The sequence below is a fragment of the Phalaenopsis equestris genome, unplaced genomic scaffold (assembly GCF_001263595.1).
Source record: "Phalaenopsis equestris unplaced genomic scaffold, ASM126359v1 Scaffold198002, whole genome shotgun sequence".
In the NCBI taxonomy this organism is placed as follows: Eukaryota; Viridiplantae; Streptophyta; class Magnoliopsida; order Asparagales; family Orchidaceae; genus Phalaenopsis; species Phalaenopsis equestris.
Genome location: NW_018217944.1, coordinates 16,036 through 33,613, shown reverse-complemented (window position 1 = coordinate 33,613; position 17,578 = coordinate 16,036). Strand labels below are relative to the sequence as shown.

The window sequence follows — 17,578 nt, the reverse complement described above, 5'->3', positions numbered from 1 at the left end:
CACCGTAATCCCCTCTGGAAAGGGTTCGATCCCTACCGTGATGCGTGGGGGGTAGAATTTTAGGCACATGGCGCGGGCTTTCATCATGGGATCGGATTGCGCATGGGAAATCGATATTTGAGCCGCTGTCAAATATCGATTTCCTTTTATATATATATATATATAGAGAGAGAGAGAGAGAGAGAGAGATAAACATATTATCAAGCTTCCTCTAGAAACCTCTATGCCTCTACAGAAATACATAAAAGAAATAAATCTGTTGAATCACTACAACCACATAGGACAAAATTCAATAAATGATGATATGGGTCTGCTGAAAGTTTCAAAACAACAGTTTGGTTCAAGAAAGCAGAAATAAAAACCCTTCAAGAATATCACGCAAATAGAAAAATTAAACTAGAGGGTGGTGAAATCTTAGGCAAGCACAGAAGACCAGTAGATAAGTTGGATGACATGGTAAGCATTATAGCTACTTAATCATGCCCCAAAATCGGAAAGACAATAGCTCTAGCAAGTGTAAAAAATGATTTCTTTGATACTGAAGTAATATGGTTACAGTAATTAATGAACAAACCTTCACTTCCTAAATATATTTAAAAAAAGTCATAATGTGCATTGGAAATATAAAAAATAGGGAAGTTGGTGATGGAGGATAGTGGATATACATGTAAATGCTAATGTGGATAGGTTTTGGTTTTTTTTCCCCCATTTTTGGATTATATGTTGAAAGTGTAGCTCTACCCTTATTTCTACAACTTTGAAAAAGGATCGTGTGAGCATCTCTTATTAAACAAATTCTACAGTGTAATATAATTCTTTAAATACTTCATGCAAGTCCTTCCAAACCCAATTAAATGTTAGCCCATTAATATAAGTTCAATTTAAGCCATGTTATGCTTTTGGATTCCAGCCATGGACATATGCTAGTAAGAAATTCTCCCTTGTGAAAAGGTATAATACATTACCTACATATTCAGGTAATCACAAAGGGAAACTGAAGTTCATTTATTTGAAAAGGCAGTTAAAAGGCCATTCAATAAATAAACAATTTCCCGTGGTTAACTTTGTGTTTATTTATAAATTATTAGCTTTATAAAGAAAAGTTTAATCTAAAAATCCTGCTTCTACTACTACAACAATTATATATATATATATATATATATCTGTGTGTGTGTGTGTACAAAACAAACTCCAAATGAAATATATATAATTCATGCTCGCTTGCATATGCAGCATGACTGATACAGTACACCTATTTGGGAGTTGAAGGAATCAAATAAAATTTTTGGACATACACAATAAAAAAAAAAGAAATAATTTATTTACTTTTGGATGAAAATGCGGCATGCTTATTATCATATCGAGCGGCTCAATGAGAAGAATCCAACTAGCCCGAGATCATTTAATTATGAGGCCGTTAAAGCACCTAAATATTGCAAAAATGATATGTGATCAAGACAATCAATGTGAACTATCTGATAGAATGTTTTGAGATTTTGGTTAAATTTGTTAAAATATCTCTATCAAAACTACAAATAGACCTCCATTATTCACTTGAAGAGGAAGAGAATATAAGAGTGAGCTCACCAATAAAGCATTACTCTTGAAATGAAGTATAGGTGAACGACCACAGTTATTATCGAACACCAAAAGTAATTTTTGTAGTCAACTATGATTGTTATAGCCACCAACTACGGCATTTGTAGCAACTAATTACAACTTTTGCAACCAACTACGTCTACTATAACCACCAATTACAATTATTATAACCAAATTTTGGTTGTAGTCAAACAACTACCATGCATATGTTATTATCAACTTTTATAATCTTAGTTTCTCTAATTCTAGAGAATAGTAAACCTATGTACTTTCAGTTTCATAATGAAACTTTAATTTGATCAAACCAATGATTTTTTTCATTTTTAGGAATTTTTTAAAAAAAAATTAAACCTGGTTCTCTTACATCTCTATCAGTGAGCATGTTGAAAAATTATATTGAGATAAGGCTTAAGATATTTCTATGCCTAACATGTCACGATCTTAATATTCTCATTTCTAGTATGCTCAACTTAAATATCAACAATTTTTTTTATTATTCAATGCATATATCTATACAACATTGTTATAAAATTCACCTTTAAATGATTAAGATATACTCTTATCTCATAATACTCCAAAAGCACTTCTCCATTAACCCAACATTAGCTCTTTAGAGGTTATGTGTTTATCTATATCTTCATCATTTTATATCACAGAACCATGACGCTTAGACCAATCACACCTTCGTATAATTTTATCACTCAATAATATTGATTTATATGTGTTCTTTTCACACTCATTAAATTGTGCATTATGTATTTGATATTTATTACAAAGCTTTTAGAGCCTCTATATTATAAAAATTATCACCATCATTCTAGTAGATACTGCATATATAACAAATATTTCATTTGCAAAAAGGCATGCACTAACACATCTTACTTCGAATATATTTTGTAAATATTTGCATAGCTAATACAAAAAGATACGTAATATTGGTCATCAATGTAATCCTACTATGATTAAAAACTCTTTCTTCACTCCACATCTACTTTTAATATTGACTATTGATTCACTGTGCATATCTTTAATAACTTCGATATACCTTGGAGACATCTTTTTTACATCACTATGCACTAAATCAACTATGGTTTACTCAATAGTATGCCTTTTTCAAGACAAATAAAATCATACAAAATTTTTTCTTTGCTCTCTTTGTTTTTCTCATTAATTTTATTAACCCAAAAAATTGTTTACCTAATTGAGCATATCCTGGTTTTTTAAGTCTACATTTTACTACTATCTCCCTAACTTCACAGTACAACACCAACAACAAATGCCTTTATCCCACTAAGTGAGGCCGGCTACATAAATCTTTTTTCTCCATTGTATATTATTGAGTGAACTTCACCTTATTGATTATAAATTTAATTCCTTCTATAACAAATACAATTTCAAGCACCTCTTTTGTTATTAAATAATGGTGTGCAAAAATGCTTCTTACCTAATCATTTAACACCCTCTCAGAAGCAATTTTGTTGAAGGGATTTGAGTGTAATGTGTTTACATGTAACGGTTTTAAAAATTTTAGTATTTGGTTGAGAGTAAAGCAAATTCAAGAAATTTCTCTTAAGGAACTTTGAATAAACCAATCAATTTACTTCAGAGGAAAATACAATTCAAACAATTCAAGTGAATTCCAAATATATTGTGACAAGCAATATTGTCAGCGCCAAGCGACATTTATTCATAATCTCCCAAAATCATGCTCGCAACCTATGGCCTCAATTCACCAAAATCTCATCACACTCGTGACCACCTAAGATGACCTTGCTGCACTCACAACCTCTTGACACTCCCACTCGTGACATCAATGCGACCTCATGACACCTATTAATGACCTCACTAAGATGGCCTCACTGCATTCACAACCTCTTGACACCCGCACTCGTGACATTAATGCGACTTCATAACACCTATTGATGAACTCACTTACAGCCCACATGCTTGTCAACCCACCATCATCCACTCTGGAACCACCACATGCCCCAAATTCTTTAAATGTATATATTAAAAGAATACTAAACAAATAATTATATTCATTTTGCTTTCAACTAGCACCAAAAGGCAATTTCGTACATTTACTATACAAATACAATCAATCAAACAAACAAAGTATTCTGAATACATTTTACTTGCTGTACACAGCATTTCAAATACAACTGGGTTCTAAGAATTTACAACCAAACAACACCTTAGTCTTCAAAATTCTCATGAAAAAAAATCTATTAGCCAAAAACATTGCAAGAACCCCATAACTCTCAGAAATAATTATGCCCTTCCAAAATATTTAATAATTTCTCAAAACCCTTGTGCTAACCCTACCAGTGCAAGCATCAGTTTTTGATGCAACAACATTCATGCACTCAAACCAAGAAAAAAGAGCCACGAATAAATTGGCAATGTGAATATAGCGATATTAAAAACAGGATCATATCAATTCTATGCAAACTTCAGCATAAAGCTGAGTGCATAACGCTCCGTTGCAGCTTGATTGAATGTATTATTTGATATATTGCATTGATACTGCTCCAAGCATATCATTTCATCATAAGTTTCATTATATCCTCATTTTCCAATGTTAGAAGAGAATAGTACATCAGAAATGACGAATTGTTATCAATTGCAAACAAGTTAAAATAAATTAATACATCTAGAAGAGCGAAACCGCGTCCTTCCACTTCTAAAATCAAATCATATCGAATTAGTAAAATTAGTAACATAATAATAAGATTTATAGAAAGGAAAAACTATATGCTTGCCAATTCAGACATTAATTTCAGTATATAAATTGGTGTGTACAAGAGAATTCAAGTTTTGAATTAACTTGTTAGTGTTGCACAAGAAATTAGCACACACTAAGGTAGTATAAATGACAAGCAGAAAATATTAGAAGATTTTACGTGAAAAACACGGAAAGTGAAAAAACCATGAGGTCGTGTCAAGTTGAAATATTTCACTATGAGTTGGTGATTACAAGTACAGCCCCTTCTCCGATGGATGAGAAAGGTTTACACAGCCTCTCAAGTAACATCGTCGATGAGCGGAAGAACTTTTGGACCCTCAGTAGTGAGCGATTGCAAGAAGGTGCAATAGTCAGACCTTCAATGCACCATCTTCGGGTTGACACGACGTCTGGGATGATGTGTTGCTTCGTAAGTTACTTTGCACAGTATTTTGTCAAAATAACTCAATATGTGTCAAAAAAATATCATAATTTGTGTCTCAACAGCCAATACATCGATCGTCCAATTTCGAACAAACTGACGCCTGGATCTCGCAATTTATGTAAAAAAATAGTTTTCCACCATTTTAAAAAACAGTTTTCACCATAAATTAAAAAAAAAGATTTTTCACCATAAATAAAAAAGAACACACCACACCATAAATACATAGCAACTATTTCTTATCGCATCAAACTAACATCATTAAATTAACTATAAATATATATTATTATCAATTCGTTAATATGATATCCCCCGTGTAAATTAACCTAATACACAAATCCTTATACAAATTATCGCACTTGTTTGAATAAATGTTTATAAATGTTGCATCAGCCTTGATCCCTAATACACAAATCCTTATACAAATTATCGCACTTTTTTGAATAAATGTTTATAAATGTCGCATCAGCCTTGATCAAAAAATCAGCCTTGATCAAAAAAAAGAATGCACGTCCAAAAGGCCATCAAGAGTGAAGAAGTCGACAAGCGGCCAAGGTCGTTAAAAAAAATCGAGATTATGGAGACCAGTCTCAATATTGTCATTTCAACCGTGCAAAGGGCCTCAAACAGAGAGATGTTTTCACCTAAAGAAAGAAATTAAATGTTTGATATGTCAAGGCCATCTGGGCCGCTAATTATAAGAACGGAGTGAGCAGAATCAAAAGAAATCGTCAAAATTTTCGAATAAGAAATATAACTACAAATTATTTTATTCAAGTAAATAACTTTTGATTTCTTCATGGCATATAAGTTCCTAATTTTATTTTTATTTAGATTTTCTTTGTTGCTTTAAAAAAATTTTATTCAATGAAATTTTCTTATCAGTGAAGTTCTCTTTATTCTCTCATAAAAAATTGTTTATAGAAAAAATTTTTGAGAGCAAGTCGTTGACAATGACTCCACCCATCCCCTGAAAGAAGAGACCAGAAGACAAATGTCGATGAAAAGCTGGTAGTGGATATACTCTTCACTAGAAAGTCCTTTTGAGTACAAGTGACAGACAAGGACCCCACCTACACCCCTAAAAGTTAAGTTTAAGAAGCAAAACTCGATGGGAAGCCAGAAGTAAACAAAGTCATCGCTAGAAAGACTCTATAAAAGCAAGTGATCGACAAGATCCCCACTCAAAGACCTCAGAAGGCTACAGACCTCAAAAGTCACAGATATATCAAAGATCTCAAAATGCTACAAGCCACAAAATACATGGGCACATCAAAGACCTAAGAAGACTACAAGCCTTATAAAGCACAAGTGCATTAAAGACCTTAGAAGGCTATAAGTTTTAGAAGACACGGATACATCAAGAACCTCAAAAGGCTACTAGCCTTGAAAGGCACCGACACATTTCAAGGAGCTAGAAAGCATGTATAAGAAGACACAAGCCTCAAAAGATATTAGTCTAAAAGGGCATAAGTCTAATAATTCACAAACCTCAAAAGGTATGTGATTCTTTTCTATAAAGTGCACATGTTAACTTTGATTGCAAACAACAACATGTTTGAGAACCCAAAGAATCTCATAAGGCATAAGCCTAGGAAGAGGTCGACACCAATATGCTCCCCCAAAGTGGAACGACTCATAAATAGAGCAACATCATCGTAGAAATGAACTACAACTCAGAAATAACAACAAAGCAAACTAAGAAGCAAAATAAAAATTTTTATTGCATTAAACAGAACATAGAGACAGGCACACTATTAATCGATGACAGCATCAGCCTAGCTCATGCAACAACGCATCAATAAAAAAGGTGAGAAAAAGCAGAAACAAAGATCAATTCACTTCAACTTCCCTCTCGTCATCACGAGCACACACCCACATGCTGCCCTTGATCAGAAAAGGGATCTCTTGACTTCTGAAATAAAGGCACCTCCTCAAAGACCCCAGTCTTCTATTCTCTTTTTCAAAGGGTAAACATCCTCGCTTGAAAAGCCTGCAATATCTATGTGCTCTGATAATGGCTAGATCGTGTCTTCTCTGACTCTTTTTGAGCAACTATCAGTTCTCTGTGTTGTTAATAGAAAAACCGTCATGAAGGATAAATCATCCTGACATTTTACTAAAGGGCATCCCAATAATAATATATGTATCGCACGGTAGTTATTCGCTTTCTTGTACTAGTTAAAGATGTCGATCTCTAAAAGCTTGCCAGCTTGGTCATCAAAACCCTCGTAGAAAAGGGCAGCACGTCTTCAAAATGGTGTTGGCACTGCCTCCTCAAAATTATGACACTTCCTCTAGTTTCTGGCAAGGCGAGGTTCCCCGAATATCAGCATTTCGGCAACACCAAAAAAAGTCTTGTTGATTGGCTGCCCAGCAGGTCAAGGGGATGCCTCTCTTTTTCTAGGAAATCCCGTTGATCGCTACTCAGTTGGTCGAAGGGACACATTTATTATTCAAGAAAATCTTGTTGATTGTCTGCCCAGCAGGTCGAGGGGACATCTTTCTTCTTCAAGTAAATCTCGTTGATCGTCCACGTAGACCGAGGAGGCCACCTTCTCATTCCTTTTCTTGTCGGTTTATAGGATCAAAACAGGTCCATTTGTGTCCAAAAAAAAATGATATTTCGTTATAGATAAAAAATACGGTTTTCCGTCATAAATAAAAAAACGGTTTTTTGTCATAGAGAAAAAAAATGGTTTTCCATCATCAATTTTAAAAAAAAAATTCCGCGATAAACAAAAAAAAAATGAAATTTTGCCATTAAAAAAAAAATACACCATGCCATAAATACATAGAAATTATTTTCTATCATATTAAACGAAAGCTCTCAAATTAACTATAAAAATCAACACAATATAAAAACAAAAAATCCAAAATTATTAATAATAAACCTATAAACAAAAACATATTTTCTTTAATATGTATACCCACAGCTGATGCGAAATTTACAAACATGTATTCACACAAATCCGATAATTTTTATGCGGATTTGTGTACTGGATTTAATTTATTATCAAGAATAACATATTAACGGATTTATAATAATATGTATTTATAGTTAATTTCATGGCAGTGGTTTAATGCAATAGAAAATAACTCCTATGTATTTATGACGCAGTGTATTTTTTTTATGACAGACAAACCCTTTTTTTTGGCGAAAAATTATTTTCTTATTTATGATGGAAAGTCATTTTTTATTTATGTCAGAAAACCTTTTTTCTTTTATTTATGATGGAATTTTTTTTTAATTTATGGCGGGAAACCATTTTTTCTACTTATGGCGGAAAATCATTTTTTTGAGTTGTTTTGAGCCTATAAATAGGCAAGAAGAGGAGGGAGGAGGTGGAGTCTTAGAGCTGTCAAAACGGCTCGTTATTCGCGAATAGCTTGTCTTCGTCTCGTTAAGCAGCTCTTGTTTGGCTTCTTCGTTAAACTTAACGAGCCAAACATCAAGCAGCTCTTGTTTGGCTTCTTCGTTAAACTTAACAAGCCAAACATCTTCGTTATAACGAGCCAAACACGAACAAATTTTTAAGCTCAAAATATAAATGAGTCGAACACAAGCAAATATTTGTTGGCTCGTGTTCCGCTCGAATTGACTCGAAAAGAAATAAATAAATAAATATAAATATTTATTTTGCAATGTAACATTGCAAAATAACACCGATACTGCATTGACAATACACCGCGGAATAACCCCCGTGTAATTAAGAACGCGAGTGTTACTGAGTGTGTTATTTCGCAGTGTATGTTGGTGTTATTGGTGCTTTTTAGAGTCATCGTTGTATTATCGGTGTTATTGATGTTATTGAAGCCTATTTCGAGCTGAACACGAACAGGAATATAATATTCAAGCCGAACACGAACACATTGTTCACAAGATGCTTCGAACACGAGTGAAAATGGAACGAGCCAAACATGAGCCGAGGCTCAGCTCGCTCGAGCTGGGCTCGTTTACAGTCCTAGTCCTCGGCTTGCTAGCGAACAATCAATAGAATTTCCCAAAAGAGGAAAGGTATCCTCCCATCGCCTTATTGGGCAAGCGATCAATGAGATTTCATAAAAAAGAAGGGTGTCGCATCAGCTTGCTTGGCAGGCGATCAACAAAATGTCCTATAAAAAGAAAGATCTCCCCTCGACCTGAAGGGGAAGCAATCAACAGGATTTCCTTGAAAAATAGAAGTGTCCCCTCAGCCTGCTGAGAAGCCGATCAGCGGGATTTTCATTCATATTCTCGAGATGCAGACATTAGGGAATCTCTCCAGAGGAAGTACAAGAATTTTGAGAAGGCGATGGCGGAGCCCTTTGAAAACGATTCGGCTCTTTCTACTTAAAGGCAAATTTTTTAAAGATCGATCACATCCTTATCGATTACAAAAAGGTAAATAAATCTCATACAATAGATATGTTGTCATTGGGATTTCAGTTAACAAAATGTCAAGATGACTTATCTTCCATGACATTTTTTCTCTCCCAGCAATACCGAGAACTGATGATACTCGAAAAGGGTTAAGGGAGACATGAGTTGATCAAGGTATAGAGACATTGTAAGCTTTCAAATCGAGGATATTGACCATTGAAAAAGAGAGTATAAGGCCACGATCCTTGAGATGTCGTTAATTCAGGAGCCAAGCAATCCCTTTTCTGGCTTGAGGACAACTCGAGGAAGCATATTCCTGATGACAAGTGGGAAGTTGAAGTTGATTGACATCTTTATTCCTATTTTTACTCGTGTTTTTCTCAATGCTTTGCTACATGAGTCAGAATGATGTAGTCATAGATTGATAGTGTGTCTGTCTGTAAGTCCTGTTTGATATAATGAAAATTTTTACGTTGCTTCTAATATTGTTTTTGTCTTTCTTTTAGAGTTGTGGTTACTTCATTTCTACGATGATGTTGCTCGATTTATGGGTCGTTGTTGTCCCACTTTGGGGGTGCATATTGGTTTTAACCTATTCTAAGGCTTGTGCCTTATGAGAATCTTTGATTTCCTAAACATGCAGAAGTCTGCAATCAAAGTTAGCACGTACACTTTACAGAAAAGAATCACGTATATTTTGAGACTCATGGCTTCTAAAGCTTATGCCCTTTTAGACTTATATCTTCTGAACCTTATGTCTTCTAGGACCTTGAAATGCGTCGGTACCTTCTGAAGCTCGTAGCTTGTTAAGGTCTTTCATGCACATGTGTCTTCTGAGGTTTATATCCTTCTGAGGTCTTTAATGCACATGTGTCTTCTGAGACTTATAACCTTCTTAGGTCTTTGATGTATCTGTGTCTTTTGAGACTTATAGTCTTTTAAGGGCTTGAGCGAATATTGTGTCAATCACTTACTCTTGTGAAGTCTTTCAAGTGAGAATCAAGTCCACTACTAGCTTCCCATCAAGTCTTGTCTCGTGGGCTCAACTTCTAAGGATATGAGTGAAAATATTATATGCCACTTGGCCTCTAAAAAACTTCTAGTGAAGAATGTATCAATTACTAGTTTACCATCAAGGCTTGTCTTCTTGGCTCGTCTTCTAGAAGTATGAGTGGAGACATTGCATGTCGCTTTCCCTCAAAGGGACTTTCTAATGAGAATGTATCCACAACTAGCTTCCCTTCGAGACATGCCTCCTGGGCTTGTCTTTTAGTGAAATGGGTGGAGATAATGTCTGTCACTTGCCCTCAAGAAAACTTTCTAGTGATAGATATATCCACTACAAGATTTTTATCGAGACTTGACCTGAACTTGTCTTCTAGGGGTATGAGTAGAGACATTGTCTGTCACTTTTTCGTAAGTGGACTTTCTAGTGAGTAATGTATTCACTACTAGCTTCTCATCGAGACTTGCTTCATGGGCTCGCTTTTCAGAGCTATGAGTAGAGAAATTGTCTGTCACTTTCCCTAAAAGAAACTTCTAGTGAAAAATGTATCCACTACTAGTTGCTCACGAGACTAGCCTCCTGGGCTCATCTTTTAGGGATATTAGTAGAGACATCGTCTGTCACTTGTCTTCGAGGGACATTCTCCACAAAATCTTTTATGAGAGAATAAATAAAACTTCGTTAATAATAAAATTTCACTGAACAATATTTTTTTAAAGGAACGGAGAATCAAGATAGAAATAAAATTAAAAGCTTATATGTTATGGTGAAAGCCAAAAAAGTTTTTTACTTAAACAAGATAATTTATAATTTTATTTCTCATTCGATAATCCCGACAATTTTTTCATTCTCCTCACCCTATTCTTGTAAGTAGCTAACCAAGTGACCTTGACGTATCAAACATTCAATTTCTTCCTTTCGGTGAAAACATCTCTCAATTGAATACTACTTTATACGATGAAAATGATAATATTGAAACTAGTCTCCACCATCCAGATTTGTTAACGGACTTAGCCACTTGATGACGTCTTCCTCTTTAACGGTCATTATGATATTAACACGTGACGTGTTGAGTGGTGTGTATTCTTTTTTTTATCGAACCTCACATTCTTAGCTTGCGGGTTGAAAAGAGAAATCATGATTCTCATGCAATTCAAATTTCTTTTGTTATGAGGCTTGATAGATATCCCCAACGTTATTCTTGCACTTGCCCTCCATCGTTCGAATTGTTTTTTGTGAGCGCTAATTGCCCCATCTACAGAGATTTTAGCTTCCACACAAAATAAATAAAAGGGGTAAGAGCGGACTGTCTCCCACATCAATGATGAGTAGAAAAGTCCTAGGCAAAGTCCTCCAAAAAAGACTCCCCTTAGTAGTTTTGAATCCACTCTTGAGATCTGACGAGCTTTAATAGATGAGAATCTGCGGAAGTATTCCTTGAACAACTCCCCCTCTTTTTGGTGAATTCCTAACAAATGATATAAATCTTTGATAATCATTATATTTGTTATTAACTACTCCGTGAATAACCTAGCAAGCTCTTTAAAGATTATGAAAGTACCCCCTGAAGAGAGTAGAATAAGGTGTGAACTTAACTCTTGAGAATGGATGGGAATACTTGACAGAGAAGCGCATCATAGGCATGTTGAATGTACATTATGATTTGGTAGTGGTCAACATCCTTATAGGAGTAAGTTACCCCTTTGTAAGCGTCGATGTTCGGGAGTCTGAAGCTTGCTAAGATAGAGTGTTTGATGATGGCCTCTACTAAAAGAGGATTCCTGGAAGTTAAAGCGAGTAGGAAAGGGATCCTTATTCTCCAGAAGGAACTCTTCTTAGACCAGACGTCATAGCTCGTCACGATCAATATTGTCAGGATTGGCAGCAAGGCAGGACGATAACAAGTGAGTTGTGCGACACAGATAAGTGGAACTTGCAGTATCCAGGAGGTCAGCATCCCAACCTGACAGGGAAAAGATTCCCTCGCAGGGAGGGGGTCCAATGGAATATTTTCAAGTAGAGCATTTCCCGTTGGTTGTTGAACTGGTGGTAAGTAAGCTTCATCGGGCAGTGTAGGCAATTGTTGTCGAGCCCCGCGTAGCTATAGAGTCTCCAATTGAGAATCTTCCATCGTGCGTACTCGATCTTTCAAAGAATGACCCAAAGCGCCTTTGCCAGCAAGGTAACGCCTTCTAGGGTAGGAAGATGCGAAGGCTTGACGCCCTTGACTTCGTTCCAAACCCCTAGAATGATGAGTGTGGAAGCGGAATGCTCTGTTGTTGTAAGTATTGCGTGTGGTGACCATGCGGCATAGCTCGCAAGTACTTCAATGGTTGGATTGTTTATTTCTCACAGACAGCGTCAAATTAATGTGTGCGAGAGAATTCGCGATAGTAGAGTGATAAATTAACATCTTAATGCTACACAAGAACCCAACACACGTATAGGTAGTAAAAACGATTGGCATAAAATACTGGAAGATTTTAAAAGGAAAAAAGGAAAAGGAAAAAAATCACAAGCCCTTGCCCAGTTTAAATATTTCACTATAAGTTGATCATTACAAGTACAATCTCTTATCCCACAAGTAAAAAAGAGTTGCATAGCCTCTCAAGTTACATTGTTGATGCGCGGAAGGACTTGTGACCCCTTGGTAGGGAGCGGTCGCAAGGAGGAGCAATACTCGGAGCTTCAATACGATGTCTTTGAGGTCGACACGACGTCCAAAATGTTGTGTTGCTTCATAAGTTGCACTGTACTTTTTCACAAGGAGTTTGCGAAGGCCGATGATTATTGATGACACATGTTGAGTGATGGTTGCCAGTGGTTGGCGACAGTCAGTGACTGCAAAAGCAAAAGGTGTCTGCCAGATCGTCGATGTAGAAGTAATGATGGTTTCTCCAAGCTTCAGTCTCTTTCATATTTCAAGCTTCAGTCCTTCTTCTCAGAAAGAAGTTGGGCTCTACTAAAAAATTCTGAAATGTAAATAAGAAAGTAATTCAGACCACTTTTGATCGGACAGCCCGAAGATATCCCCTTGATCGAACATCATTTGATGAACAATTTAGTGTCTTAATGATGTTGAAATTAAGTGATCTTGGACTCATTGAATTCGTATTGTCGTTGTCCTCGAATTGACTATAAGTTTTTCGTATTTGAAATATGTTTGATCTTCTAGTTATGTCTGAAAGCTATTAAATGTGATTGAACAACTTGATCTGAGTTTGATTTAACTTGGATTAGACTAATTTTGGTATCGTTGGGTCCATCTCGTCGAGCCTACAAGTGTAAATGAGTCGAGTCGAGTCGAGCTTGAGCCACTCTTGGCTTGATCTTGATTAATTTTATTAAGTTCGAGCTCAAGCTCAAGTCTAAGAGTTCGAATCGGCTTACGAGTCAGCTTGTTTATTATAAAAAAAGAGAAAATTATATTAATTTAAGCTATATTTATAATAAAATGTCAATTAAAATGAACAATTATGAGATAAATAATAAGAAATCACCAAATATAAAATACTAAATAATATTAATTAAACATTTTTAATGCCTTAAAGATAAAATCTTGAATTTTATATATTTTGATTATATTTTATATCAATATTTTTTTTTAAACGAGCAAGTTCACGAGCTAACAAGTCGAGTCGGGGTTGGCTTGAGCTTGGCTTGTTAGCTCATCGAGCGCAGTTCAAGAGCCACTTATTGAGCCGAGCTCGTGCCGGCTCACGAGTCAGCTTGACTTATATACACCCCAAGTTGAGTTGATTAATTTGACTGTAGGTTTGTTAAAATCGTAGTTATGGATGAGTATTACTCAAAATTTAAACATTCATTGCTCAAAAAATTATTTGGAGATCCACATCATGCCTCGAGATTCATGTTGGATGTTGGAAAATTGTTGATCCAGTGTCATTAATAACAACTCTAAAAATGTTCCTATCCTCGAAGTAAAAAATTCGGTATGGATTCTTTACTCATTGGATTGATTTTATATTTGAGAAACAGGGTGATATAAGAGCTACTTAATTATTTATATATTAAACTCATCTCAAAACAATCCAACCAATTTTCTCCATGGTTATATTCTCAGATACTTGCGAACCAGTAAACAAGGAATAAACGTCATCGACGGGGGCAGATATGATATACGCTGGTTAAATCCAAAAAATAAAATCAAATACCCAAACAAGCCATAACATTGCATATGTCAATAAGTCATTTTCATAGATTATACTCCCGAAAAAATAAAAAATAAAAAAAAAACAAATCCACGAAGAATTCAAACAGACAATCAACAACAAAACCGGAAACATAAACAAGATAAACAAATCGGATCGATAGAAAATCTTACCAGATGACTGCAGAGAATGACCTTAGCTCCGTGCTCCCTCAAGTAATTGATGGTGGGAACGGCAGCCCTAATTCTGGTATCATCGGTGATCTTGAGGTTGTCATCGAGAGGAACGTTCAGATCTACCCTAACGAACACCCTCTTCCCCTTCAGATCTGCTTCCTTCAGATCGCTAACGCTCCTCTTCGTTGCCATTCTTAACACGACTCGGACTAGAAAAAAAGATAGACGAGCAAGGCTTGGAATTCCTATAACCACACAGGAAGAGCTTATGCGCGGATGCGAGATAAGAAGTCTTTGTAGGAGAACGAAGGCGTACTTTAAAGTCGGAATGCTAACATACGCCGCGTTTCTCCTTTTGGTGTGGGAAGTTGTCACCCACAAACGAACGGCCAGTATTGAGCCGTTGGCGGGTCCAGTTAACTGTAGCTGGCAGATCGGACGACGGAGGAAAAATTAGAGGCATCCCCGAAGAAATTATTCGGATAAAATTCAACTTTATATGCTTAGTAATGTATGTGTGCTAGGGCAGCGTTCGGAGGCCTCTTTAAATATTATTTATCACTGTATTTATATAATTTAAAAAGAATTCAATGAATTTAGAATTTTTAGATTTATGGCTTCTTTGGGGCAGCTTACAGTTCGCACTTATTATGGGATTATCGAAGCCTGTGTTTTTCATTTTGTAAAAGACATGGACCGCGGGACGACCCCTGCGATCCGCATTTTCGAACGAAATATTTGTGTTTATGTTCCTGCCTTTAACGCATTCGCCCGTGACCCTGTACGCATTCGCCCTCTCTGGCATTTCTCCTTTGCATCGCATGTCATAAACGATCCTAGGTCGACGATACAGTGTGTTTCCCCTCTTCTTTGGTATCTTCACTCACATTTGGCATTTCATTCTTCGCCGTTTCTCTCAACAGGTATAACTATTCCTTCGCATATCTCATCTTTCTTCTTCATTTGCAACCGTTCAGGACATGCAATTAAATCTTTTTTTTTAATTATTATTTTTTTGTGGATCTGCAAAGGGGAAGATAAGAAATGCGAAACAATGTTTTTTTTTTTTTTTTTTTTTTTTTGCGGTTGTGAAAAATGATTGATCGGATGATGGATTTGAACTCCTTATACGTGAAATTATTAGATCCTTCTCATTGCTTCTGTTCTTCACTCACATTTGGCATTTCCTTCTTCGTCATTTCTCTCAACAGGTATAACTATTCCTTCGCATGTCTCATCTTCCTTCTTCATTTGTAACCGTTCAGGACATGCAATTAAATCTTTTTTTTATTATTATTTTTTTGTGGATATGCAAAGGGGAAGATAAGAAATGTGAACAATGATTTTTTTTTTTTTTTTTTTTTGCGGTTGCTTTTGAAGTTAATTGTTTTTAAGAACACTTTGAATAAGTTTACTTCTGTTCGAAGCTTGTTTTGCATAAGATCTTTTATAAACTGTGAGAAATCAAAACATTATCCTTTTCAATTGTATGATTTGAGTAAGATTTGAGTAATATCTGAATGTGATTACTTTTAGTGGTATTTACATACATACCACACAATGCTTAGTATTTACATATGAAAGGGAAGCTTGTCATGCATATGATCTTTGATAAACTGTGAGAAATCAAAATAGCACCCTTCCAATTGTATGATTTGAGTTAGATGTGAAGGGGATTACTTTTAGGGGTATTTACATATATACCACACAACTCGTATGTATTTACATATGAAAGGAAAGCTTGTTGTGCATATGATCTTTGATAAACTAAGAGAAATAATATTTGATGAGTTAAATGATCTTTGTCGTACATGCCACACAATCCTATGCTTAAGAAGGCTTTTGAAGAGTCAAATGATATTTTCAGATGAACATATATCCATCCTTAAGAAGACTTTTGATGATTTAAATGACTTTTGGTTTTTTTTTAATGGATTTTTAAGAATTGGTATGGTTAATTTAGATTTGATGAGAGGAATTTTCTTCACTATGTATGGAGAGCATATTTTTTTAAATGTTTTATCAATATTATTGCTATGAAAAAATATTTTGTGTTTGTCCGTTAATCTGACAGAACTAAATGAGTAAAGCTAAAGAGGTTGGATTATCAATCATGTGGGATAGAGATGTCACTATTAATTCAAGGAAGTGACCGGAAGAGATTCTGGTCGTATAAAATTGAAGAATAAGTGGGATCAATTAAAAAAGTATTATAAATTATGGAAAAAGCTAAAAAGGGGATCAACGGGAATGGGTTGGCATCCAACAAAGCAGACAATTGATGCACCAAATGATTGATGGGTTGAGAAATTACAGGTATATTATATATACACATGCGTTCACCCCAAATGATGTTGGTTTTGGCAGTTCAACACGGGACATGGAAACTGTGCAAATAGGTGAGTCGAGAGAAGATCTCAGCCAAGTTCTCACAGATGTTCAATCAACTAGTCTGTCAAAGCGGCCCAGGGTAGAAAAAAAGAATAAAGAAGTTGCATTCATCAAAACACTATTGAAACTTGTTGAAACTTGCAAAGCAAGGTCTATTAACTCGCATGACACCTCTATTGACGAATGTCTCGAAGTTTTCAATACATATTCTGATGGTAAGACAGACTATGACGACTATATAAAAGTTGTGAAGGTGTTACACGTTAAGGTCTTACGAGACCCAATCATAAGACAGTTCTTTATGAAGTTGGAACCACAATACCGAGTGAAATACATGTGCTCTTTTATGGATGAATGATTGTTTTGGATATTATGTACTTGTCGGCACTATTTTTGGTGTGGGGTTTGCCCGTAAAAAGTTGTCGATCATCGGAATTGAAATCCCGTTGCCCGCTTCGGAAGGACGTTTTAAAAAATTTTGTTTTGAAAAAGATGAAGTTAAACTGACTCCATAATTTTCATAGTTTAGATGAAAGAGCACTTTATCTCAAATCATGTATCTATCCCGAAGGATGAACGCAAAAATTGAGAGTGAGGCTCGATCAAATAAACTAAAGAAAGTTATGACATCCGTTTGGTCTGCGAAACCAATGTATTGGCCGACAAGTTCCCCTATTTAATATAAGGAATTAAATAGGGTTTAT

At 35.5% G+C, this 17,578-nt stretch overlaps 1 protein-coding gene across 1 annotated transcript in view; it reads right to left on the bottom strand.

Annotated features, from left to right (window-relative positions):
* The window catches only part of LOC110035516 (phosphoglycerate kinase, cytosolic-like), a 24,780-nt gene extending 9,970 nt beyond the window's left edge, over positions 1-14,810 (bottom strand). Inside the window, 1 exon segment of the mRNA XM_020739744.1 lies at positions 14,481-14,810. Within this exon segment, the coding sequence (XP_020595403.1) occupies positions 14,481-14,675 (195 nt within the window). The 5' untranslated portion in view covers positions 14,676-14,810.
* Positions 14,811-17,578: the final 2,768 nt, after the last annotated feature.